Here is a 24,742-nt window from a genome sequence, read left to right on the forward strand (position 1 = left end):
CTAATTGCATACAATTTTAGCAATCGCAGCTTAGGATTGAGAATACTGTTTTTAAACAATAAAGTTATATACTATTTTGTATACCAGCACATTAATTTTACCTGGCATCTTGTTCATTTCCCCAGTAAACTTCAGCCCTTGCCATCTTTCTTTTAAAGCTTAGTAAATAGAGTTTAGTATGCACATGCACACACATACCAAAGGCATTGATGTGGCCAGCCTGAGATTGTACTCTTTTGAAAGCTTGCTTGCTAGATTGCACCTGGCTTTCTTCTGTGAATATGGATTTCCAATGATTCTCAGAGCCGCTAAGAGTGCCTGAGCTGCTTTTACACTGATCAACGTTTAAGCAGTTTGTTTACGTAGTGGCATTTATGCTGAACACTCAGTTTCCTTTTTGGGAGAGATGTGTTCATGTGCACATTAGGCTGAGGGCACTTATGTGCTTAGGCCCCAGGAAAGACCCTGGACTCTGGTGACAGAAGAGCTCTCCTGATGGGCAACCCTTTATATGTGATCATACAACTTAATGCTGGAAGAATTAATTTTATTCTGTGTAACTTCACTGAGCAATGACAGTGGAAGTTCTAGATCTTGTTCTGTGCACGTTTTAGCTTTGGTTTTGCTTCGTATCCTGTGTTGTAGTCCTAGATTTGCATACAACTTCTGCTTGATTTGGTAGATTTTTTTTTAAGATTTATTTGTTTTTATTTGCAAAGTCTGATATGTATAGAGGAGGAGGTATAAAGAGGAAGATCTTCCATCCGATGATTCACTCCCCAGGTGACTGCAGCGTCCAGTGCTGCGTCGATCTGAAGCCAGGAGCCAGGATTTTCTTCCAGGTCTCCCATGTGGGTGTGGGAACACAAGGCTTTGGGCCGTCCTTGATTTTTCTCCCAGGCCACAAACAGGGAACTGTATGGCAAGTGGGGCCGTCGGGATTAGAACCAGCGACCAAACGGGATCCCAGCACGTGCAAGGCAAGGACTTCAGCCACTAGACCAGTACGCCAGGCCCAATTTGTTGTATTTTTTTTAAAAGCAAATTATTGAACTCAGGTGTGGTTTTGAGGACCCTGACACTTTTTTTTTAATATTTGAAAAATGAATCTTGAAATAATGGATCTTCCATCTGCTGTTTCACTCCCAAAATGGTCACTATAACCAAAGTTGGGCTGGTCTGAAACTTGGAGGCAGGAGCTTCTTCTAGGTCTCCAGTGTGAGTGCAAGGGCCTTAGTGTGAGTGCAAGGGCCCATGGACTTGAGCCATCTTTATGTGCTTTCCCAGGTCTTTAGCAGGGTGCTAGATCAGAAGTGGAACAGCAGAGTCTTGAACCAGTGTCCATATGGATGCTGACGCCAAGATGGAGAATGAGCTTGTTGTGCTACCTCCTGGCATATTTTAAAAATAGAAAAAAATAATTTTGACTTGTGCACCTTATGAAATCATGTCATAAGGGTTACAAATGGTGTGTCTATCTTGTAGAGTGTATTCATTTTGAGTATTCTTCTGCACCATCATCTAGCTGTTTTGTTTGCTAAATCTTCTTTCTACTTGATTGTAAGCTCCTTGAGAAAATAATATTATTTTATAATTCCTGTAGTATGTCACCTCATTCTCGGTATAGTTGGTATTCAGTTGAGAATTTATAATAGTCTTTCACTAGGAGCTGACATTTTATAAGATAATGTCAAACTTTGCAGATGACAGTAGAGAAAATATGTATTTGTGTTGGTTCAGATGTTAATGCAAGTTTACGTATCAGTCACTTCTAGTTAGCATCTTATATTTGCTTTTTTTTTTTTTAAGATTTATTTTATTTTTATTACAAAGTCAGATATACTGAGAGAAGGAGAGACAGGAAGTGGAACTGCCGCGATTAGAACCAGTGGCCATATGGGATCAAGGCGAGGACCTTAGCCACCAGGCCACACTGCCAAGCCCTTATATTTGCTTTTAATGATTACAAAAGCAGATAGAGAAGTCTTCCCTATTCACAGATTCACTTTTCAAACATCTGCAATGGCAAGATGGGCTAGACTGAAACAGGGAGCCAGAAAATCAGTCCGGGTCTCCCACATGCATGATAGAAGCTACTTGAGCCATTGTCTGCCGGCCTTCTCGGTACACATTAGCAGGAGGTTGGAACAAGGAGTGGTGTCTCTAGCAGTGTCTTAACTGCTAATCCAAACAACAATCCCCATCATGACCTTCCACATCCACTTTTTGAGATACCAGATACCATAGGTCATGTAAGATGGAATGGTACTATAATAATATAGATCATCAGTCATCTTTAAGTTTGTCTAAAGATTTGTTCTATTTAATTTATTTTTTTATTGGAAAGGCAGATCTACAGAGAAAAGGAGGGACAGAGAAAAAGATCCTTTATCTGCTTATTCGTTCACTCCCCAAATGGCCACACTGGCCAGAGCTGAGCTGATCTGAGCCCAGCAGCCGGGAGCTTCTTCTGAGCCTCCCATGTAGATGCTGGGTCCCAATGCCTTGAGCCATCTTCTATTGCTTTCCCAAGCTGCAAACAGGGAACTAGATTGGAAGTAGAGCAGCTGTAATATGAACCAGCATCCATATGGGATCCTAGTGGATGCAAAGCAAGGATTTAGTCACTAGGCCTCACGCTGGGTTCATCTTTAAAGTTTTAATGCTATTTCACTGCAACCTTTTAATTAAATTTCTATAGCAAGAGTTGGTAAATTACATTCCCATGGACCAAATCAGGTTTGCCTCTGGTTCGACTGTCTGTGCTTAAGGATGACATTTAACTTGTTGGATTAAGACTTAGAAGACCATTTTCAAACATATGAATAAATAATTGTATTTTAGTGCACATAAATGAGGTTTTATTGGAAACACATTCATTTGTGTTTTGTGTGGCTGCTTAGTGCTTCAGCAGCCATCTCGAGTGACAGAAGATGTTTGGTTATTAAGCCTGACATATTCACTGCCTAGTCCTTTATAGAGAAAGTTTGCTTACCTCTTTTCTATAATGCTTTCTAGAAGATAGTTGAACCAATGCATTCAGCTGTATTTTACTGCTGCTTGAATAAAGTCAAACAAACAACATGACAAAATTTGCATAATTCCATTTACAGGTTTGTATTAAGTGAATACTTTAAAATAAATGGAAGAAGTACACTAAAATAGCATCAGTTGCACTTCTTACTGTCTTTTAACTGAGTGTAACAAATTGTTTCTAGAATCATGGATCGTCCGCTCCTTTCCATGTTACTGTACTCTAGTTTCTACGAAAATCATGGAGGTGAATGGAAACAAAGTTTTTGAGTTGATTGTAATTAATTTTCTTTTTCCTTTTTAAAGATTCAGTGTCCCTTACAGATCTTCTGGTACTGTTTATTCAGCTTATTTATTACTCGCCAAGTTACCCAAAGATAACATCAGCTTCAGAATTAGGTAAATTTTTTTTTTTAATTTTTTAGAGAGAACTAGAAACATCTAAAATATTTAAATATGCTATTGTCTAGATATTTTAAGTAACTGATCTAGTTTGGGAAAATGAATTTGGTTAAGATACAATAACATCTAAAAGAAATTACGTTAGTTTTGAAATAATGTCTTATGCTTAATTTTGTTGATGTTTTACGGTGTTTTTAATCAACTTTTACCTGTTTGTTTAGAAATCAATTTTAACAGAGAATTTAAGTGTTGTGCTTTACTAACAGGATGTTCTTAAGAAATGATCTGGGCATTTTCATTGGTAGGTGCAAATATGTTCTATAGCAATATACTTTCCAAGGTATTTTGATTAATTGAGTTGTTTTTCCTCATTTGTAAAACTTCAGTTCTTTTTCAATATCTTCTTTTATGGAAAAGAAAAGCTCCATATTTTTTCAATAAAATGCCTTTTAGTTTTATGATATTATTTGGCTTATAAAAATGTCTTAAATGATAAATATTTGAATGTTCACTTTTAGTTTTCCCGTTGAATATCCATAAAAGTTTCCAAAGCTAAATTCCCATGATTAACCCCACTAATGCTTAGATTGATAGCATTCTAAGACTGGGCAGTACTCCAGGAATGGTGGCATAAATTCTGAGAGAAACTCAAGTGAATCAAAGAAAAAGATGGTATCAGTTTCATATAAATGCTATAATATTTCAGCTGATACATTTTAGTGGTGAAATTATATTAGGCTATTGATCCTTGCAGTGACTCAGTGTTTTTCTTTTGCAGTATTTTCCTGTATAAAGAAAGTAGCACTAAAATATGCCTGCTGTTGTAATATTATATGACATTTATTTTATGATAAAATCATCTTTCATAATTTCTTGGTATAATTACTTGATACTATTGTGATTCACCGTATAGTGGATTTTTTAATGTTTTTGTTTGTTTGTTTATGGTGCCTAGTACAATGTCTGATGTATGAACATTGAAACAGGAGGTGATTGGTTGAGTAAATGAATGGAGAAGTGCTTATCAATAAGCTATGTTAGAGCAAAAAGGGTTTTTCATCAGCATTTGATTAAAAAAATCACTGAGCTCTCCTTTCTTGTGTTATATTTGTCAAATACTGAGTTGATGTCAACATGTCCCTTTTGTTTGGAATATTGTAGCATAATTCAAGGATTTTGCTGTTTTATAGTTGTGTTTTAGTAGGGCGGTCTTAGATTAAACATCACTTTTAAGAGCATATTACATCAAATATGTGAAAACATGTAACTTTTGAAATAAAAATATTCATATTACATTTATGTGTGTTAATATTTTCATGTTCATATTTTGAGAGAAAAACTGCTTGTCATTGATTTTTCTGTTAGCACATTTTCCTAGGCTATGTAAAAGATAACAAAAATTTTTATTATTCTCAGCCTTCCTTTTTTAAAAAAAGATTTATTTATTGATTATTGTAAACTCATTTACTGAGAGAAGGTGAGGCAGAGAGGAAGATCCTCCATCCACTGGTTGACTCCAAGTGGCTGCAGTGGCTGAAGCTGAGCCCACCCAAAGGCAGGAGCCAGGAGCTTCTTCTGGTCTCCCACACAGATGCAGGGTCCCAAGGCTTTGGGCCGTCCTCGATTGCTTTCCCAGGCCACAAATAGGGAGCTGGAAGGGAAGTGGAGCATCCGGGATATGAACCCATATGGGATGCTGGCATGTGCAAAGTGAGGGCTTTTTAGTCACTAAGCCCTCAACCTTCCTTTTTTTTTTTTTTTTTGTCCATTGTCTTATTTTAGAGACTTTCATTTAATTTTCTGTAGGACTCAATGGTTAATACATGACTTAAAGGAAAGAATCAATGTGATCCAAGTAGAGTTTTCTAGGAAGAGAGAAGTTTTGACCTTGCTTCAAACTACATCCTTAAAGTCTAGCAGTGATTTAATGTCAAATGGCAAAAGATTTTAAGCTCTTATCTTTTGGCATTTATATTAATTGTCGTTTAGTTATTTTTATTAACTTCAAAATGTGTTAATGAAATTGAGATCTATGTTTAATTATAATTTTGTAATAATCATGCTATCTTTTGGGTATCAGTTTGTAATTTTTTTAAAGCTATTGTATTTGAGGTTGAATTTCTTGGAGTTACAACAACAGCTATCAAATAAAGATCTACTAAGTATTTAATGTTTTAAGTTTTGATTTTTAAAAATATATTTTGCTTTCAGAAGATTATTCTTCTGCCAATATGGTGACTGATATTCTGAAAATACTCTGCGATCAAAAAGAGTGTGCTATTGAATGCTTATATAACAACACCGTGATTGAGGCACTTCTTCAGCCTATTCATAATTTAATGAAAGGAACAGAGGTTGGTACTGTTTGCTAGAAATAGTCTTTTAGGTGGGTGTTTGTGAATATTCAATGGGCCTTTTTTTTAAATTTATGTTATTTGAAAAGTGGAATTACAGAGAGGAAGAGATAGAGAAAGCAAAAATGACCTTCCATTCACTGACTGTTTCCCTGGGTAGTTGCAGTGGTCTTGTGTTGCCCAGACCAAAACCAGGAGGCTGGAGCTTCATCTGGATCTTTCAAGTGGGTGACAGGGACCCAAGTCCTTGGGTCATCCTTGGTGCTTTCCCAGGTGCATAAGCATCATGCAAAAACTTAAAGCAGAGCAGCCCAGACCCAAACCAGCACTTTAGTATGGAATGCTGTCATTCTAATCAGTAACTTAACCTGCTGTGTCATAGAACTTTAGTTCTAAATCTGATGTACTTAATGTAGTATTTCATTATACTGTGTTTCTATAAGTGCATATGTTCTTACTGATATAGGTTTCATTTGTTTTTAAATTAGTTTATGTAGTTGGTTGATTTATTATGACAACATGAGGACGAAAAGCACATACATCTTAGCTTTTTTTTCTAATCATGCTTAGACATGCTGATGCAAAGGACGTAAGAAGCTGTTTGTGTTAGTAATCTAACAAATCTTGTGAATGTTTCATTTGTTTTAATGGCAACTTCTTAGGAATAAGTCTATTAGAAATAGATAATTTTTTTTCAAGATTCAGCTGTGTCCTGTGTTAGCAAGAACTGGTTTTACTTTAGGAAGTGATTTTACGTTCAATCTCAGTTTTCTTTATAGTTTGCACAGCATATTACCTTACATCATGTAATCTAAAAATACAGTTGAAATGTAAGGAAAGAGAGAGAGAGTTAGTTAGTTTCCTGTCTGTTGGTTCAGTTTTCAAATACCTGAAAACGTTGGGGCTGGGCTTAGTTGGGTGTGGCTAGACCAGGCAAAAGCTCGGTGTCAGTAAGTTAGTCTCAGTGTTCAGTTGGGTGGCTGAGACCCAGGTACCCAAGCCATCACCTGCCACTTCCTACCTTATACATCTTCAGGAGGCTAGAATTGGAGCAGAACTAGGCTTTAAACTTAGACACTCCAGTAGGGAATGTGGGTATCCCATATGGTGTCTTTACCATGGAACTAAATGCCTGTGTCTCTCATGTAATTGAATTATTATAGCTGAAACTTAGGGAAGTGATTTTCTCCATGTAAATACTTAATGAGTAATAGAGTTAATATCCTTCCTACTTATACTCTCTATAGACTATATCCCTGTACTTATGATGTAAGGTTTTGGCAGTAACTAGTTAAAGCTTATTAATATAGGCTAAACTTTTTTTTTTTAACCTTTTGATGTCTGTTGTATCTATTTTTTTTTTTACTGATTTCATTTTATACCTACCCTTTGACAGTCTGTCATAGCCTGTCTAGCTTGTTGTTTAGTGGATAAATTCCACTATTTTCAAGTAGGCATTTTGTGAATTTTGTTTCCTTGTACCGTAACTATTTTCTTTTTATGTGATCTAGTTAGAACAGACAATTTAAATTTTATAAATAAGAATATTTCCCTGTGTTTGTGTAATTTTCCCCCTAACCTAGTTGAATTTTAAACTTGATTCATATGAAAAATTACTGTGTGTAGACCAGAGTGTGTCTGCAATTTCTTCCCAAATTTCCCTTGTGTTCTTTTCTTCTCGTACTCCTTATGTGATTCTGTATACATTATGCTTAGGTTATTTATTCTTGCATTTACAGACCAGCCCTTGGACAAATAGAATATACATTTGGTACTTAGTTTAATACATCATAATCACCCTTTGCACTGTTAGCTCTGTGCTGGGTACTGAAAATACAGAAAAGAATGAAACATGTTTGCCCTTTAAGAGTCTGTTCTAACAGGAGCATATAAAAATGAGGAAAGAATAGTAGAAAAATTGTAGGGATGTGTATGTGTGTGCATATGTATGTATGAGAGAAAATATATTCTTTTATATGTGTTTGTATATATACCTGTCTTGAAAAATATACATAACACATAGGAGAGAAGAATATTCAAAAGAAAAGCTTTTTTGTTGTAAGATTTGTAAAAGTCTGTTACAGAGAGAAGGAGGGCTACAGAAAGGGGTATTCCATATACTGTTTCACTCTTCAGATGGCTGCAAAGGTCATGGCTAGGACAGGCTAAACCCAGGAACTTCATCTGAGTCTCCCACCTGGGCAGCCGGGGTCAAAACACGTCAGCCTTCTGTTGCGTTTCTCAGTCTGGCAGTAGGGAGGTGGATTGGAAGTGCAGCTCCCAGGACACAAAGCCAACACCGTATGGGATGCGGATATTGCAAGTGGTAGCTTTACCTGCTGCTTTATAATACCAGCACCATCTAAAGAGAGAAATTTTAAGGATATTTGACATGAAAAGTAATAGACTAATATATTGGATGAGTATCTCCATCTGGATATCTTTTGAGTAAATATATGTAACTCGTCTTCATCAGTGTTAATATAGTACACCAAATTTATTAGAATGTATTGGTTGTAACTTCTGTATTTTTACTTTTATCATAGAGAATATGCACATTATTTTTGTAACTTTGTTATCCTTTTTAATATTCACTTCTTTGCAGTACAATACACATAAATCAGACAAATAAGCAGATTTCTGAAAGAACAGGCATTGCAGTTAATGGTCCCTACGGTAATTCCAGACGCAGTCCTGCATCCACATAATTTTTTCTGTTTCTAGGACTTGTTTTGTACTATTTTTTTTTTAGAAGAAACCATGAGGGCAAACTCTGGCTCCAGGTCTCATTTGTTTGTCTTTTTTTTTTTTTAAAGATTTATTAATTTTTATTACAAAGTCACATATACAGAGAGGAGGAGAGAGAGAGGAAGATCTTCCGTCCGATGGTTCACTCCCCAAGTGAGCTCAATGCCAGGTGCTGTGCTGATCCAAAGCCAGGAACCAGGAACCTCTTCCGGGTCTCCCAAGTGGGTGCAGGGTCTCAAAGTCTTGGGCCGTCCTCGACTACTTTCCCAGGCCACAAGCAGGGAGCTGGATGGGAAGTGGAGCTGCTGGGATTAGAACCAGCGCCCATATGGGATCCCGGCGCGTTCAAGGCGAGGACTTTAGCCACTAGGCCACGGCGCTGGGCCCAATGTACTATTTTGTTATATGCTCTCACATTATATTGTACGGTAACTCAGTACCGTACAATATAAAGTGAGGAAATATGGTTAGCCTAGATTATATTTCTCACTAGTCACGTCCTGTAGAAACGATGGCAGTTTTAGATACCATATGCAATATTACATTGGAAACATCAGGACCCAGTGGATGGGAAGTAAAGGAAAAGGCAGAGCTAAAGGAGCTCTGTTTGTCATTAACAAGTATGCGTATAATAGGAACAGTGCTGAATACATGGTTTGGGTGCCAAATCATTTTATGTGAATCATCAGTTGTGCTGGTCAAAGACTGATCTGGTTTCCACATTTGATTCAGACATACATAATAGCTAAATATATAGTTTTTTTTGTTGAGATAATATAATTTTAGAAGACTATAAACCACGTTTGAGTTTTAGTCTAAGGTATGTTAGTGTGTCGTAAAATTATATGATTTGTTTTATTAACTTTTTAATCTATAGGTTGCTCCAAATTGTTCTAAAACAGCTTTAACTCATATAGCTGATATTTTAGCAAGAATTGCATCTGTGGAAGAAGGACTTACTTTACTCCTTTATGGTGAAAATACGAACTCTTCTGAAGAAAACAGGTATGTCTACATTTTCCGTAACTTTTCGAGTTTACATAGCTTTTCGAGTTATAGTTAGGTTTTATGACTAGCAAGTCATATATTAAATGATCTGCAAATATTTGCAGGACTATCCAGGCTTATGGACTGTGCACACAGAGTAGGTCTCGATGTCTAAAATTACAAAATAAGAGTAAGAAGGTTCATTTCTATGTGATCATCTCTCATCTCCTCCAACCCCATCATCTGCTTCCTTGGACTGTTTTAAAAACTCTAAAAGCACATATAATTGATTCAAGTCAAATCAAACAAAGGTGTTCAAAGGAGAAGCTATTTTTCTTTTTTTGTCTTCACCTGATAGGGATGCCTGACCAATGGTTGTATTTAGATTTCTAGACTTTCTGGTGTGGTGTATCAGATGAATGTACAACTACACCAAGATATAAGCATGAAGAATTTTACTCATCACCAAAATGGCATTATTGTGCTGCAGTTTTGTTTTTATATGTAGCCATGTTTTGTTTTCAGAATGTAAAGTTCTTTTTTTAAGATGTATGTATGAACGTATTTAAAAGAGTTATAAAGGAGGGAGGGATGATGGGAGAGAGAGAGAGAGAGCGAGCGAGAGAGAGAGAGAGAGAGAGAGAAAGAGAAAGAAAGAATCTGTCAGCTGGTTAACTCCCCAAATGACTGCAGTAGCCAAAGTTGGACCATTCTAAAGCCAGGAGCCAGGAGCTTCTTCTGGGTCTTCGACTGAATACAGTGCTAGAACTTAGGCCACTAGCAGGGTCACTAGCAGGGAGCTGGATTAGAAATGGAGCTGTCAGATATGCCACAGTGCTGCCCTACCTCCTTTAAAAATTTCTTTAAATTTTATTTAACTGTTGATGTTGTTTACATAGTTGCAAGGATGCATGCTCAGGAGGACCAGTGGTTAGGATGGTGAGGGTCAAGACATGGGGGAAGATGGGTGGGACAGATGTTTCCAATTTTCCTTTTCTTTTTCTTTCCTTTTCTCCTGTATCTGGGCAAGGTGGGGGAGAAGGGAGAAGCAGAGGTTGCTCCCAGTTGCCAAACTATTTTAGCATCCAGGGATAGGAGATGTCCGCATGATATCAGTTTAGAAAGCCCAATGTGGAAAAGAATGTTCTGAGATTATTATTTGAGTGGTGTTGACAGTTCTGAGACTCTGTTCGTTTCGTCGCTGCAAGGTTGAAAAAAATTCTTCCAAGGTCCATTGGCTGACAGTGTTCATCCTAGTGTATCCACTCACTCAGACACTTGCTGCCAGAGCTTGGCAAGAAGAGTTGTCCATCCTGTTCTGCTCTTTATCTTTTGTCATGGCACTGGACATCCTCTGCAGCCTTAATGAGCTGGCTGTCATGTTATCATTTCCCTCATCCTCATCTGGGCATGCCATCCACTGCACAGGCATAAAGAATCAAGGAGACTCAGTCCTGATACATCCAGACCCAGTCAGAACACAAATCCTATGATTTTCCCCATGATCAAAGTTTGAGTCCAGTGGTCCAGTTGGGGTGTCCCCAAAGAAACCTTACCTGGGGTGACTTCAGACCTGACTCTTGCATGTGCCAGCTAGTACAAAATCCGATTCATTCCATACCTGCATTAATCTACACACACACTGGTGATTGCAGTTGCTTGGCCAGTTCTGCCCCCAGCTTCATCTCATGTGCAAACTGGTAGGTGTTATGGCATTAGCCCAACCCAACCTGCCCCAGATCTACCCCTTATGCACAACAGTGGGAATTGCAGCTTATAACCCTCAGTAGACTCATGGTTCCTGTGTGTGAGTATGTACAGTAGACTGCTCTGTCTTGTATCCCATCCGGCTCTTGTATTCACCTATGCTGTTGTGGCTTAACTCAGCCCACTCCGACCCACCCCGTGACCCAGTCCATACATATGCTGATGAGTGTTGCCACCTTGTCCAGCCTGGCTTGCTCCCAGCACTGGCTTTCATGTTCTCCAAGGAGATACAGCACAGCAGAGGATTGTTCATCTTCCCTGCTAGTCGCACTCACAATGTTGGATCTTGTACTTTCCAGAGATTACTGAGGTCCGATCTGACATGACTTGCACCCTATCCTGGCACTTGACAGTGGATGCTCTGGCAAAGGACGCAGTGATGTGGCCTTGCCTGGCACTTCCCAAGGCCTGACCACATTCAGGTTGATAGGTGTTGCAGCCATTCCTAGCTCTCATGTTCACCAGTGGGAGCAGTCGCCCCAGTGAGGGGACCCCAGTAGTCTCCCCACCAGGCTTTTTCCTGGCTGGAGTCTTATGTATACCGATGGGTGTTTTGGCCCAGTCTGGCATGGCCCATCTTACCTCAGCATTTGCCTGGGCAGTGCTACAGCCTGGCTCAACTTGGCCTGCCTCCATCCCAGCTCATGCTGGGTGGTGCTTCAACTTAATCCAACCTGGCCAGCCCCCATGCCCAACCTTAATTTGAACCAGTAGATGGCGGCAGCACAATCTGGCCTGTCCTCTAACCTATCCTGGCCAGTGGGTGTCACAGATAGGCCCGGCCTGGCCCACTCTCAGACTTGACCCATAGGTCTGCTGATGGGTACTATAGCCTGGGTTGGCTTGCCTAACCTGCCCCCAGCCTCAGGTCTTGTGCTCATCATCTGGGGTTGCATCCCAACAGGGGATTTCCCAAGCCCCCCTATCAGACCAGCTCCCAGTCATGATCTCACACACAGTGTTGGGTGCTGGGCTCAGCCTGACTTGGTCTACCTCCAGTCCTGACATTTACCAGTGGGTACCACAGCCTTTCCAGACAATCCCACACTAGAAGGTGTTACAGCCAAGCCCTGCCAGGTCCATGGCTAGATTTGGTTCTCATATGGATCAGTAGGTGCTGCAACCTAACCCATCCCATCCCACATCCACTCTGTCTGTTGCAAGTGCTGGATGTTTGGAAAGTATCCCAGTTGGCACACCTCTAGACCCAGACCACACATATGCTGAGCGGTGTTGTAGCCTTGTGCAGCCTGATCTATAACCATTCCCAGCTTCCACGCTTCCCAGGGGAACTGCAGCCCACCAGGGGAGTCTGTGAAGGTCCCCTACCAGACCTGCTTGTAGCTATTGATCTTGTACATGCTGGTGGTTACTTGGATGCAGCTTGACATATGTATATTACAATTTCTTTATCTAGTCATCAATTGACAGACATCTGGATTAATTCCACATCTTAGATATTCTGAATTGGGGTACTGTAAATGGGGGTACAAATAACTCTTTCATTTGTTGATTTGATTTCATTTAGAGAAATTGCCAGGAGTGGGATGCCTGTGTCACTTGTTTTATTTTCAGATTTCTGAGGAATCTCTGTGCTTGCTTTTATAATGATTGTTGTAGTCTTCCTTCGCACCAACAGTGTATTAGGGTAACAGCTTTCCCCCCATCCTTGCAAAGGTCCAAGACATGACTTGCATCTCTTTAAGGTCAACACTATTGTGTCTTGGAAAGCAAATGCTAAATAGCCTGTCTTTACCACTGACCTGCTGGAAGTGGACGGAGAGACTCAAAATAAGTTTGCTGTTTCAAAAAAAAAAAAAAAAAAAAGGAAACCATGAAGATATTCTGGCTTTTAAATTAGATTTTGTCTTATTCGGACCAAGAACATTCATACATACTCATTAAGAAACAGATGGTAGTTTTTAGTCACCACATGCTATGATATGTATCATATATAATATAAAATATATGAACATATTATGTAAAATTTATTGTATATATTGCAATATATACACACTATATTGATTATGGTATATGTGTTATATGTATTATAACATATTTTACATATAATATATAATATATCTAATTTACATTAGATATATGAATTACATTAGAATATAAAAAGCCAGTGAATGTTAATGAAGACCCAGACCACTGTGAGGATTTCATACAAATGAGAAATGGAGGCTGAATGTAAACATAATATAGGTTGCATGAAAAATCAGCCAGACATCACAGACAGTTTTGGAGTGGTTCAGTGAATCAGGAGAGAAACGTGAGCTACAGAATGAGACCCTGCTTTTGGCTGTGAGCTACACGGAGCAGTTTTTTCCCAGGAAGTCTTTGTTCAGAGAAAATTGTCAGCCTTTTAGGCACTGCTTCCATCTGCCAGCTTCAACATCTTAAGGATACTCTACAGAATAGCAGATTTAGTGTACATGTTAGAAGATACCTACAGCAAAACAATGTTTTTTTTTTTTTTCTGAGAAAGGAATATATTGTTTTTAATGTCCCTGCTTTTGTACTGGCAGCATCAACAGTAAATCAGTAAGCTTCGCCTAGTATTGTTGCATTAGCTGCCTGCAGACTGAAGTTGAAAGTTTAGCAGTGTTTTGGGGAAGAATTAAGTGATAGATGCCAACCTCTACCCAAACTACTGTATTCACCATCAGTTGCACTGGGACTATATTTTATTTAGCTATCTATACAGTCAAAACACAAACCTGGGGCCCAGCGCTGTGGCCTAGCGGCTAAAGTCCTCGCCTTGAACGTGCCAGGATCCCATATGGGCGCTGGTTCTAATCCTGGCAGCTCCACTTCCCATCCAGCTCCCTGCTTGTGGCCTGGGAAAGCAGTCGAGGGTGGCCCAAAGCTTTGGGACCCTGCACCCACTTGGGAGACCCGGAAGAGGTTCCTGGTTCCTGGCTTTGGATCAGCACAGCACCTGGCGTTGCGGCTCACTTGGGGAGTGAATCATTGGACAGAAGATCTTCCTCTCTGTCTCTCCTCTCTGAAAATCTGACTTTGTAATAAAAATAAATAAATCTTAAAAAAGAGATTGCTAGACCAGAATTAATTAAAGCTTTTCGTATAAGACTATTTTGTGTAACTATTATGTTGTAGCATAAGTAGTAAATTATTCATAGCTGGTTTATAGGTGATAAATAGAAATGAAATTGTATCAGTAAAATCACTATTTAGTAATTTCAGGAAATAATGGATGTGGGATATAAGCACTAATTAGTGCTAAAATCAGTGAGTGATGGGTGTTGTTTGACCTAACAGCTGAGATGTCCACAGTGAGTATGGCTGGATTCAGTGTTTACTTCCAGCTCCTGCAGAATATGGAGACAGTGGTGAGGGCTCAATTAATGAGTTCATTTGGGAGGCCTAGATTGTATTCCAAGCTCCAGAAAACTTGAGCCTGAGTTGGTGTCTGTATAGTCATTTGGGGAGTGAATCTGTTGATGTATATTTTCTCTTTCTCCCTTTCTCTCTCACTCTGTCTCATGTAATTTTAATTTTTTTTAGATCAATGGGTGAAGTGTTAATGGCAAGAGCTTTCTCTTGGAGAGGTCATAGTCCCATCACCTGACTAATACCATATCGAGGTGATCATATCTGTGCTTCTTGAAATGGGAGACAGGCAGGCAAAACTACTTCTGAAGCTGATTTACTAAGAAAATACTAATAAATTGAGCTGAAATCTAATTAGCTCTGTAAAGATTTTGTGTTCTGTAAAGTGATAATTAAAACTAGAGAAACAAGGTAAATGATACCATGGTGAAGCAGTTCTGCAAACAAAGACTGGATAGGAAAAATAATTTTCCAGCAAGTCAGTGGCAAGGGAGAAAGGAAAGGGCCCTAAGAAAGCAGAACAATCTAATGAACTCTTTGAAACTTGGGTCATTTCCGGTACTTATTATTAAAAGTTGTTTTTTTTCCTTAATTTCAGGAGAATTTTATATGGTTTGGCTACAGATGATAGTAAGATTTTTTTTTAAGATTTTTTATTTTTTTTTTATTACAAAGTCAGATATACACAGAGGAGGAGAGACAGAGAGGAAGATCTTCCATCCGATGATTCACTCCCCAAGTGAGCTGCAACGGGCCAATGTGCGCCGATCCGATGCCGGGAACCAGGAACCTCTTCCAGGTCTCCCACACAGGTGCAGGGTCCCAAAGCTTTGGGCCATCCTCGACTACTTTCCCAGGCCACAAGCAGGGAGCTGGATGGGAAGTGGAGCTGCCAGGATTAGAACCGGCGCCCATATGGGATCCTGGGGCTTTCAAGGCGAGGACTTTAGCCGCTAGGCCACAGCGCTGGGCCCGATAGTAAGATATTATAATTAATTTTACTGAGTAGAGTATTGGCATTTATAATAGAAACTTTTCATCAAAGATAGACACTAGGTGAAATAACATGATGCCTGGCCCTTATTATGATACTGATGTTTGTTAGTCGGGGGGCCGGGATAGATAAAACAAGTCTGGGGAAATGTCTGTAACTGTTGAAAATGGGTGAGTGGAACTTGGTAATTTAGTACATTATTTAATCTACCATCTACTTTTTTATTTGCTTAAAAGAAAAAAAACTTCTAGAAAATATAATTGACAGAAGGCAGTCTAGATTTGAGTTCTGATTGCAAGCATTTCACTCTTTAAGCTTTATCTATAGTTCCTTACCCACAGAAATTGAATAAGAATGTATCTTCTTTATGTGGTTATTGTAAAAATTAAATAAATGGATGCATGTAATATACTTAAAGTATACCTGTTGCCTAGTTACGGTTCTAGCTTGTGCCTGAATCAGTCCCTAACAAGCTGTTGTGGTCAGCACATGGGGGTGCTTGTCTTGCCACTCCATCTCCTTCCCTCACTTTCTCTCCATGTCTCTGCCTTTCCTCCTCTTGGGCTTAGTGATTAGGAAACTGATTAGGATGCCTCCTCCTTTGACATTGTGCCTAGGTTCTGGCTTCTTGCCGCAGCTTTCAGTAGTGTAGACCCTGACAGGCAACAGGAAACAGCTCAGTGTGATTGAGTTGCTGCCACACACTTGGGCAGTCCTGGATTGGATTGATATATATATATATATATATACACACACATATATATGATTTATTTTATTTTGATTGGAAAGTCAGATATATGGAGAGGAGGAGAGACAGAGAGAATGATCTTCCATCCAATGATTCACTCCCCAAGTGGCTGCAATGGCCGGAGATGTGCCAATCTAAAGCCAGGAGCCAGGAACCTCTACCTAGTTTCCCACGTGGGTGCAAGGTCCTAAGACTTTTGGCCATCCTTGAGTGCTTTCCCAGGCCACAAGCAGAAAGCTTGATGGGAAGTGGGGCTGCCAGGATTTGAACCGGTGCCCATATGGGATTCTGGTGAGGACTTCAGCTGCTGGGCTACCGCGCTGGCCCTGGATTTCCATATTTTTAATCTATGGGGAGTGAGTCAGCAACTGGAATCTTGCTCACTCTGTTTGTCTTTGACTCTCTCTGTCAGTCTGTCTCTTTCACTGTTTTGTTTTTTTGTGCTTTTCAAATGCATAAATTTAAAAATGCTTTTTAAGAAAGTGTCACATGGGCCCGGCGGCGTGGTCTAGCGGCTAAAGTCCTCGCCTTGAAAGCCCCGGGATCCCATATGGGCGCCGGTTCTAATCCCGGCAGCTCCACTTCCCATCCAGCTCCCTGCTTGTGGCCTGGGAAAGCAGTTGAGGACGGCCCAATGCATTGGGACACTGCACCCACGTGGGAGACCCGGAGGAGGTTCCAGGTTACCGGCATCGGATCGGCGCGCACTGGCCCGTTGCAGCTCACTTGGGGAGTGAATCATCGGATGGAAGATCTTCCTCTCTGTCTCTCCTCCTCTGTGTATATCTGGCTGTAATAAAATGAATAAATCTTTAAAAAAAAAAAAAAAAGAAAGTGTCACAGGTGTGGACTGGGTCTGGGGAGCGCCATACTGGGATAGCTTCCAGCACCCACTGATACTTAAGAGAGCCAGGATGGGTGTAGAGTGGGTTGGACTATGTCTCGGCTTCCGTTGAACTACGTGTGAGAGCTATGTCAGGGTATTGACCAGGTGTGGATAGGCTGTAGCACCCAGTAGTAAGAACTAAGGAGGAGTATGGGCCGTTTGGGCAAGGCCACTGTTCCTGCAAGGGGAAGAAGTACACTAAGTCCATCTGGGCCAGTGACCCACCAGTGTGTTCAATGTCTGCCACTGAGAGGAGACCTGATATAAGTGCTTGGGGAACTGCTTTGCCTTAATACAGTCCCTGCGAGTGAGCACAAGAACCAAAGCAAGGGGCATCCCACACCAGGCCAGATTATAGTACCCAGTGGTATACATGTAAGTCAGGTGTGTACTGGGCCAGTTGGGCCAGTTCATAGCATCCACAGCAGATCTAAGAACAAGGATGGAGTGCAAGAGGGGCTGGGTTGGGCCACAACACCAGCCAGTTTACATCAGTGCTGAGACGGGGGACTGGCTAGTCCTGGCTTGGCTGCAGCACCCCCTAGCATGAGGTGAAACCTGGGGCAGACTAGACCAAGCTGGGCTACAGCACCCAGTGGTGGATATCGACATGAGGTGAGCCATGCCAGTTGGGGGGAGTTTGGTGAGAGGTCCTTGAACCCGAGGGGCAGGAGTCCTTGAACCCACCTGTGCATTGGTGCTGGTTCTGTAAACCCTGGGGATGGGGTGTGTGGTGGGAACTGGGTTGCCTGTCCCAAATCCTTTGCCCATCTGCGAAGTGGGTGCAAGTCCATGAGCCTTATGGGGAGAGGAGGTCCAGCAGGTCCCTGGTTGCCTGGCCCAGACTCTCAGGCCCACCAGATCCATGAACCCTGGGTTCAGGGGGTGAGAAGAGGTCCTTCTAAGTGGAAAAGATTGAGTAATAGATGGCAGGACCTGATGCGCATGAAAGATGTGGCAGCCCATTGGGCCCTACAGAGGATATCTGGTACCATAGCAGAGGAAGGTGAATGGAACAGATTGGACAACTAGCCCAGCTTAATGATGACAGCAAAAATCTGGGTGGATGGAAACTCTAAGGTGGACTATGTCAGCCAATGGACATTGGAAGCGTTTCCTTAGCCTTGGGTCAGCGAGATTAACAGCGTTTCAGAATTACGGATAATGCCTGGGCAGAACTCTCAGCAAATGCAATACATCTAGACCATGGGTTGATGCTGGGTGGCCATTCCCCATCCCTGGGCACTGCGGTAGTTGGGAGGCTGGGTATGGCTTCTCTGCTTTTCTCATCCTACCCCCCAGAAACAGAAAGAAACAAAATTTGGAAACAATGATCACACCGCTTTTCCCTAACCCTCAATCCTTCCCACCGTGATCAATTATGTAAACATCATCTTAAAAAAAAGTGTCACATCTCTTGAGATTGGAAAATTAAATCCTCAACAGTGCTAGAAATGCAGATTTTCAGATTATGATCTGAATTTGAATTAATATTTACATCACATACATGAACCTGTGTCGTCTGTTATCCTTTACATGTGTAGTCACTTTTGTTCTCGTCTACATGGTGTTTTTTCCACTTTACTGGCACTGCTGTCATCACTGGACATCTATGTGTGGATGGGAATAGGACAGTTTACATGTCTGAGAAAAGCTAGAGGATGAGTAAAAGGGAGCAAAGAAAAATGAAGAGTTTTTAATGACAAAACTAACCTTTTGGTAATACTTTAGAAAGTCAACATTAAGTAGCATTAGAATCACTTTTAGGTATCATTTTTTAGTCCTACAGGTGCTCACATAATTGCCCAGTTTTCAAAAAAACTTCTTGATGAAGACATATCTATTTTTTCTGGATCTGATATGTTGCCTACGGTTAAAGGTGCTTTCATTTCTGTGTGTCGTCATATATATGGAACCTGTGAAGGCCTGCAAGTGTTAATTCCTTATGGTTTGCATGAATCTATAGCAAAGGCATGGAAGAAGGTAAGTATCTTCAAGTTTCATTTTTTCTTCTATGCAAATTGAGTTTAAATATATTCATTATTGTGTTTTTGTATTCTGGACAAGGTAATTTTTTGTGGTAGGTATAACTTCTTTAGCATCACAGTACTCTTGGAGGACACAATATTTCTTAATTTGATGTAGGATGACATCAGTACTTCTTTTTATTTTTATGTTTTTATTTGAAAGATGGATATACAGAGAGGAGGAGAGACAGAGAGGAAGATCTTCCATCTGATGATTCACTCCCGAAGCGTCCTCAACAGCTGGAGCTGAGGCAATCTGAAGCCAGGAGCCAGGAACTTCTTCCAGGTTTCCCATGCGGGTGCAGGGGCCCAAAGCTTTGGTCTGTCCTCGACTGCTTTCCCAGGTCACAAGCAGGGAGCTGGATGGAAAGCGGGGCTGCCGGGATAAGAACTGGCACCCATATGGGATCCCAGAGCGCTCAAGGCAAGGACCTTAACCACTATGCTATTGTGCCGGGCCCGGCATCAGTACCTCTAATGGTACAGAAGTCTATGACTTAATTGGGTAGTATGATGTATTTTCTTCTGGCCATAGAGATTCTACATGAAATTTTTTTTACATTAATGAGCATTCCCCTTAGAAGTTATTTCTGGTCATTTCGGGAGAAGAGTCGCTGAATTTTGGTCATGAATACTGGAAATTGCATGGGAATAGTCATTAATGGTATACATTAAATATTTTCACCCTCATTATATGTATATTTAATATGTATATTTATTTGGAATGCTCCAGGCCAAAGCCAGAATCTTCCTCCAGGTCTTTGACGTGGGTATCAGGGCCCAAACACTTGGGCCATCTCGAATTGTTTTTTATTAGGCTATTTTTCGTAGAGCTGGATTGAAAGTGAAACACTTGGGATGTAAGATCTGGCACTCGTATAGGATGCCAGCGTTGCAGATGGAGGGTTAACATGCCAAAACACAAGACCAGCTCATATATGTTTTTAAAAAAGATGAAATAATGTATGTATTTGACAATCAAATAATTAAACATTTGAAGAACACTTAAGTTTATTATAGTTACGAAGTAAGGTGTAAGAGAACGGAATGCTACCAGAGAGAATTCAGGAGTATTGCTATCAGCAAGAAAAAGAATAATATACATTTACTTTTTTTTTTTCAGACAAGTTTTCTATCAGAAAGAATTCCAACTCCAGTGGAAGGTTCTGATTCTGTTTCTTCAGTAAGTCAAGACTCCCAAAACAGGTGAGTATGGTTGATTCATGTCATCTGTAGTCCTATGGGTTTGCTTCATTTATTGAAATATTTTTCAAATTGTTATAATGTAATAGACTGCTGTAGTAAAATATTTTACAGGAAAATGAATGTATACACATAGGATCAAATAAAAATGACAGTGCAGAGGAACTCTAAATGTCATGTGATGCTTTTTAGAAGGTAGCAATATTGCATTTGTGTTTGGATTTTGAATTAGACATTTTCACATATTGCAATTTTTCCAAAAAAATCTGAAGAATTTCCAAATAGCAAAATTGGAAAGTTAACTGAAGAGTTCAGTAGAAGTGAAATGTTTTCAAATGCCAGTCAAGTCAATTTACTTTAAAAGCATTTTCTCGAAATGTGCTGGGGATATGTTTTAGTATTAGAAAATCATTTAATTTTGTATTTATATTAAATTTTAGTTTATGTTTTTATGTTTCTATATAATATGAGTAGGATATAGAATTAGATTAATTGGCTGAAGTTTTTTTTTAAATGAAGTCTGGTGATATTTTTCCTGTGTCTTTGTTTTATGATTCAGTTTTGGAATAGCTTAAAGAATAGTTTTGTAGGACTCGGTGCAATAGCATGGTGGTTAAGGTCCTAATCTTGCACGCCTGAGATCCTATATGGGCACTGGTTCTAATCCTGGCAGCCCTGCTTCCCATCCAGCTCCCTGCTTGTGGCCTGGGAAAGCAGTTGAGGACGGCCCAAAGCTTTGGGACTGCACCCCGGTGGGAGACCTGGAAGAGGCTCCTGGCTTTGGATTGGCTCAGCTCCAGCCGTTACAGCCACGTGGGGAGTGAATCATTGGACGGAAGATCTTCCTTTCTGTCTCTCCTCCTCTCTGTATATCTGACTTTCCAATAAAAATAAATAAATCTTTCGAAAAATATTACTCTAAAAAGAATAATTTTGTAGAGCCATAAGGGTATTCTTTATTAAGGAAATATTCAGATATGGCTTAATTTAGAAAAACTGCTTATCAAACAGAAAACTTTTGTTATTTCCTTGACAGTATAATGTTCATCAAATTCTTCAAAAGTTTGCTGAGTTTTTTTTTAAAGATATAGTTATCACACACTTAACTATTATTTTTCTGTGTATTTAGATGGAAATAGTAATTTATTATTTATTTATATATAATTATGTGCTTTGGCAGGTTAATGATTTTGAGCTCTCTAGTTTATCACTTTGTTTTCATTCTTTCATTCATACTCCCACTCATTCATTCATGTAGTCACTCATTAGATCAAGTGCTATAGTGAGTTCCAAAGATCCATACAGACCTTAGTGGAATACAAATAAGTAAATACAACATGGTAGTGCAGTATGCCCACTGGGCGTGCACTGGGAGTCGTCTTCTGGGGGAGGAGTTCCTTGAAGAAGTTATTGTCAAATTGTTGTAAAGAATACAGCAGTGTTAACTGCTAAAAGAGGAAGGGATGAATATGGATAATGGTATGATAGTAGCTTTAAATGGTCACGAATGTGGTTAACATATTTAATAGACTTTACTGTCTTTAATATTTTTAGATATTGATGTTATGTGAAAAAGCTATTAATTTCTGCACAATTCAATCATTCCTGAGTTCTAAGCCAGTTAACAGATTTAGAAATCAAGGACAAGCATTGGAGAGGCTTCTAGAGATTGCTCTCAAGAATCTGAATGGTTTGAACCAACCATAATCTGCAGTGGGGTGTCTTGGGTTTCCCTGAAGGTAGAACTTAATTGCCATCAGATTTAATAACTGCATATTTAAGCAGAACAAAACTTGTTCTTTCTGTACGTAGTTGGATCCTGAGAAGGAAGTAAGGATCCCCAGAAGGAAGCAATATACTCTGAATTTCCTACGTTTCTGCTTAGTGATTGGATGGAGAGAGTAAAATTGTTTGAAAGTGGGACATGAGTTGCATGTGAAAACTTGATGTCAGGGGAAAGGAGATTCCTTGACATGTGGTATTATTACCTCCGTGGAGGCAGAACTGCTAGGATCTATATATCTGTATCTGTGCCTATAGAAATAGTGATGTCAGTATATGAGGGAGGATTTAATAGAGATAGTGCTTCATCCAGTTAGGGAGGCTAGGAAGTCCCATGAATGACTGTCTGCAAGCCGGAGATCTTGAGGATCCTGGTGGGGTTTATTAGTCCAAGTCCACACTCGTATAAATCCTGGAGTCCAATGGCCAGAGAGCCTGGAATTGTGGTATGTCGGGAGAAGAGAACAACAGCGTATCCCACTCCAGGAAAAAGAGAAATTGATTCTCCTTTGCTCTGTTTGTAAGTTTTGTGTCCCCTCACCTGCTGCACCCCATCCTCAGTCATTTGGTTGAATTCCACCCACACTAAGGTGGATCTTCCCTGTTTTGGTCCACTTAAATTCCCACACTAGTTTGCCCTGGATACATCCTGCCAGACATCTCCTTAGATGATTTTGTCCAGTAAAATTCTTATAATATCTTTCAGAAATGAAAGATTTAATAAGGCTTATGATAGAATTACTTATTTCATTTTTATCTTTAAAATTAAACTAACCTCACAGAAATAATTGAATATCTTTTGGTTTTTTTTTTGCTTTAATTGAAATAATTGATAGAGGATAGGCTTTATTTGTCCCTTGATTGTCTGGTAAAACTTAAGTGTACAATTATTTTAACATAGTAGGCATTTGATGGTTAGTTGTTCAGTTCATGAATGAGTTCAAATTGTGAATGAGACTTCATCTGTAGTAACACTCTGGATTTGTGGATAGGATTAATATTAAGGGTGAGATTTAAAAGGATCATCATTATTAGATCAATTTTATAGCATCAACTATAAGGGTACCTATGATAAAGCTAGTGGGCAAAGTAATGAACACATTTGATTTTCAAAACTCAGCCTATGATCTCAAAGAAACTAGAGTGCCAACATAAATTCTATGAGAATATGTAGCTGTCCATAATGTTTAGCTATTAAAAATATTGGTTTCTTTTATACTAACTAAATGCTGTGATGTTACCCCTTGTTCTTCCCCCAACAGGAATAGGGAAGAAACAAAATTCAGTGGCTTGGATCAGCCTTCTTGTTTTGGAAAAGTCTGAGTATCTTTACTATGTTTTGAGGACTATTAAATAAATGACGCAAACAAATAACACTTTTATTTTGCAGAAATATTAATAGCAATACAATTTGCAGGTTTTTTGGCTGTGGTTTCATTTAGAGTCAGGTATACCTTTTTGTATTGATTCATTTTTTATTTTTTTTATTTTTTATTTTTTAATTTTTTTATTGTTCCATTTTTTAATTTTTTTAAATTTATTTTATTGTATTGTTGTTGACAATCTTTACATAGTTAATTATGGTTAAAAAAAAAAGGTTCAGGGGGTATAGGGAAGTGGGTAATACTATTACATCCATATTGTTTCCATCATGTGTCTGAGGTAAAGGGGGATATTGAGGGAGAAGCCCCACCCGGTTTCCCGCCCACCCCAAGTCCCGGATGTGGGGCATGCTCTGAAATATTTGCTCAGGTGGTTTTAATAGTTCTCCAGTTATGAATCGCTGCCACTTTCGCTCAATGAGGTCGTCCACTGATTGATATGGTCCATCAAAAAGTCTCCGTTTGCCCCATATTTCGCTGCCAACATATAGCAGAGATAAATGATTGACTTGTTCTGTCTTCTGTGTTTTCTTGGTTAGAGTTCTGAGTCCAGCAGTTCGATTGGGGAGATCTCCAAAGAAACCTTGAGGTATTCCCAGACCAGATTCTTGTATGTTCTAGCAAGCACAGGGCCCGGCACAGTCCATCACCCCGATCAGCTGGTGGTTTCAGTTGCTGGGTTGGTTCTGTTTTCAGTCCTGAGTTGCACTGGAACCAATGGGTGTTGCAGTCCAGTCTGGTTCGGCCCAGCACATACTCGGCCCTTACATCAACCATTCATTTTTTTAAAAGATTTATTTATTTTTATTGGAAAGGCAGATTTTCTGAGAGGAGAGATGGACAACGATCGTCCTTCCATCGCTTCATTCCCCTGGTGGTCGCCGTGACTTCGAACCAGGAGCCAGGAGCGTCTTCTAGGTCTCCCACAAGGGTACAAGATCCTGAGGCTTTGGGCCTTCCTCTACTGCTTTTCCAGGCCAAAAGCAGGGAGCTTGAAGGGAGGTGGAGTAGCCAGGACATAAACCGGTGCCAATATAGGATCCCAATTCTGACTTGTGTGTGCTCCAGCGGT

At 39.8% G+C, this 24,742-nt stretch overlaps 1 protein-coding gene across 1 annotated transcript in view; it reads left to right on the forward strand.

The window, feature by feature from the left end:
• The window catches only part of TBC1D32 (TBC1 domain family member 32), a 192,735-nt gene that overhangs the window by 63,569 nt on the left and 104,424 nt on the right, over positions 1 to 24,742 (forward strand). Inside the window, exons 13-17 of the mRNA XM_058669172.1 lie at positions 3,340 to 3,432; positions 5,647 to 5,789; positions 9,415 to 9,542; positions 19,058 to 19,259; positions 20,427 to 20,509. Coding sequence (XP_058525155.1) covers positions 3,340 to 3,432; positions 5,647 to 5,789; positions 9,415 to 9,542; positions 19,058 to 19,259; positions 20,427 to 20,509 — 649 coding nt within the window. The remainder of the gene's footprint in view (positions 1 to 3,339; positions 3,433 to 5,646; positions 5,790 to 9,414; positions 9,543 to 19,057; positions 19,260 to 20,426; positions 20,510 to 24,742) is intronic.

Source organism: Ochotona princeps, chromosome 1, assembly GCF_030435755.1.
Source record: "Ochotona princeps isolate mOchPri1 chromosome 1, mOchPri1.hap1, whole genome shotgun sequence".
Taxonomy (NCBI): domain Eukaryota; kingdom Metazoa; phylum Chordata; class Mammalia; order Lagomorpha; family Ochotonidae; genus Ochotona; species Ochotona princeps.